The 3,472-nt window shown below is 31.0% G+C and overlaps 1 protein-coding gene across 1 annotated transcript in view; it reads right to left on the bottom strand.

Moving 5' to 3' along the window:
* Positions 1-2,328: 2,328 nt before the first annotated feature.
* Positions 2,329-3,472, bottom strand: part of LOC100575934 — a 17,209-nt gene continuing 16,065 nt past the window's right edge. Inside the window, exon 7 of the mRNA XM_003242961.4 lies at positions 2,329-3,101. Coding sequence (XP_003243009.1) covers positions 2,920-3,101 — 182 coding nt within the window. The 3' untranslated portion in view covers positions 2,329-2,919. The remainder of the gene's footprint in view (positions 3,102-3,472) is intronic.

Genomic DNA, 3,472 nt, shown 5'->3' with positions numbered 1-3,472 from the left:
CAGGAAATCACCGCCACCAATCCCCTTAATATCCAGGCTCTCTAGATAGTGGATAGGACGGTATGAGTAACTTTTTTCTTCCCTGAACCAATTTCAAGCAGAAATAATCGAATATGAGAATTAGGTTTAACATTATAAATACTGGATAAGCAACCCTAAAATAACTGGTCCAATATATTATCTAAACCTTTCAAAATAGACTGAGTATTTTTTGATTCTATATAAGCTTCAGCAATCCACATTGCCTGTTACCCTGTGTGCATTAATGCGATTTTGACATCCCAGCGAACAAACTAACAAATAAAGTTGTTTGGTTAGGTAATAATTTGTAATAATTATTACATAGTGGGTAAGTTTTAAAGGTTGTATACCTACTTTATAGAATGATGTATTAACTATTATAATAACTATATGTCTAAAAAACCATAATATTAATTAAGAGGATGTTTTTTCCACACGTGTAGTCTCCGTCTTATTAACAAATAGGTAACATTATAAATATTATGTTCTGAAGAATGTTGTTTAATATTATAGTGAAATTCCCTAACCATATCAGTATAGCACCATGTTAGCATTATATTGTTAATTTAATTTTGTAGCAAGTTATGAGAATTTTAAAATAGTTATTTGATTTTATGCAACATCATATGTGAGTGAAACATTTCCTTAAGATAAATTAAATTAAATATTGCAAATTGTATATTTATAAAAGGCGACAATATAAAAAAGTTGGGATTGTGATTATTGTTATGCATTCATTACAGCATACTTACCATAGGCCCCCGCAGAAATTTTTTTTTCTGGAGTTAGCTAATATTTGAAAAGAAATATTATTATTTTACTATTTTAAAACAACAATCTTTTTTATTAGATATATAGTTTTCGAAAAGCCAGGGGTGGCAAATGACCCAGGGTCGCCTATGCAGTGTATTACGTATCAAACGACCGACTGTTATACAAGTCTAAATACACTATGTTATTACACTAAGAGTATCTCGTTAGTGTGTCTCGGTAGGTTAGGCGTAGCCGCGTAGGTCATTTAGGTTAGGGGTAGAGGTTTCGAATTCGCCCGGGCTCTCTCCAGTGGGAAATATTTTTTTCATTTTTTCCAGACACTTTGTGAAGTCTATGCGAAGTCATTGTGCTGGAATTGGGAAATCTCATGTCTCTCAATCTGATTGCATATGGAAGTTACATCGTGATGAAGCATGGAACATTGTTTTACGACATCGCATTCAGTAACTTCACAGGTAGGGATATTAACGGTGCCTACGACATCTTGGCGATAACCATAGGCATTAATATTAAACTTCACATGACTTAAAATAACTGATATACATCATCTCTGAGAATGTTTTTTGCACACAGGGTATATAATATTGATGCTACCCGTGGCTTATATTATATATTACGCTTACAACCTGTTCAGAATCCCAAATAATAGGTATGCAGAATTGACCAATTGGTCAAAAACGGTTGATTTCCATATTATGCATTAGTTAGATATAACCCGACTAATAATATAATACTATAATAGTATTTGTATTAGCCGAATATTTAGATTTGATTATAATCTACTTATTATATTTATTAATTATTATAATATCAACTTAAGGGGTATCAATAGTATAAACAATTTTATGAAAATTAGATTTTGTATACCTATTCAATAATATGGTTTATTAAGCGGATTGAGAATAAAAATACACATTACCTATCAATATTGTAAAAGATAAGTAAGTTAATCTGTGCCTTTTTAAAAGTCACTTTTCGATATTTTAATTAATAACTCAATAAATAAAATTAAAAAAGTAAAATATCACAAGTTTTTGAGCTAAATATTGGACATCGAAAATAAAATATCGAAAGTCGACTAATATATAGGCCTAGACAAACTTTTTCTCTTAAATTGTATGATAAGTGTACATACTATAATGTCACTCAGTTAGCTATATTATTGGAAATACAAATCTAAACGTTTCATTAAAATTTACATTTGTAATTAGTGTGTAAACTTACGTTATTGATAATTATGTACGTGCACGTGCGGGAGCGCTCCGCTCAGTGGCGCACACTCAAAAATAAACAGGGGTAGCATACTGCATGTTAAATGGAAAAATACCACCCACCCACCAAGTCACTTTCAAAAACAGACCCGCGGGGGCTTCGCCCCAACACCCTCTTAGGTAGAATTGTATAACCTTATTATATTTTGTTTCATTTAAGTTAAACTTTTTTTTACCACATTAACACACCAAGTCTAAACCAATATTTGAGATTTGAATTCGACATTTTGTAGGAAATCAAAAATACTATAATTGTGGACTATTATAATAAATAATAATGAAAACAATTACTCACAAAACTATAACACAGAAAATTGTGATTTGCAATAATTAATAACGTAGCTGTGCGAACTGTGTGAATGCCAATTGACAATTGTACGTTTCGTGTGTGGCATAATATGCCATCGTCCTCCCATCGATATTCGAAATACAAAATTATTATTGTGAATCAAATATAAATCCAATTTAGGAAATTTCATAGCCGGGGCTGCATACCTGTATCTATACTATACACTATCCATGTATTTTTAAAAATAATAGCATGGGCTATACTGTAGGTTTTCTAATGATGTGTATTTATCTTTTAATTATTATTTTTGTGTCTGTAGACACTTTTTATAGAAGAAAAATGCACTTTAGATCTTTTACTTGTAAGTTCTATGAAGGTTACTGGTAGAGAATTGGATCTAGTTTGTACTTTAAAGAGTCAAAAGTAAAAATGGCTAAATATTTGTCAAAATAATAAAAAAAAAAACAATATCTATTTTGTTGTACTAAATTTAAAGACAAAAAAAAAGTTAACACTCAACATTTGCAATAAACATTCAGGTATTTTAATATTTTTCAGATATTATTACGATCGATAGAGTTTTGAAAATACTTGGTCCTTAGATGGAATAATGTGATTGAGATCCAACTTTACAAATTCCCAACATTTAAGTTTTTGTGTTTCGGCCATGAACCAATGAGGAACGCACAAGCATTTTGTTTCGTTAACATTGGTGGTCATAAATTCTTTGTCTATTACGTTTTCACCTATTTCAATAATAATAAATTAAACATCAGTGATACGATATGTATTGAAATGTATTATATGTCCAATGATTAAATATAAAAGTACAATTACATAATTTAATATGCAGTAAAGGTGAAGTGACAAATCAATGATCGGGGGACGGAGTGGTCGAGCTGACCACGGGCGGGTCCTCTCTCTGGGCAGGCAACTGTCTAGAGAGTGGGCCGCCATCCCCCGACCGGGCATGGCAAATACCTACACTTGCCCAATTTGAAATTCTGCCAAACCTAAAAACACACGCTTTTTTTTTTTATATAATATAATAATAACTTTATTGCATTTAAGAAAAATTTACATACGTTGTACAAATAAGATTATTTAATGATTGTCA

This window comes from Acyrthosiphon pisum, chromosome A1 (genome assembly GCF_005508785.2).
Source record: "Acyrthosiphon pisum isolate AL4f chromosome A1, pea_aphid_22Mar2018_4r6ur, whole genome shotgun sequence".
In the NCBI taxonomy this organism is placed as follows: domain Eukaryota; kingdom Metazoa; phylum Arthropoda; class Insecta; order Hemiptera; family Aphididae; genus Acyrthosiphon; species Acyrthosiphon pisum.
The sequence above is the reverse complement of the archived record's forward strand: the minus strand, read 5'-3'. Positions and strand labels throughout refer to the sequence as shown.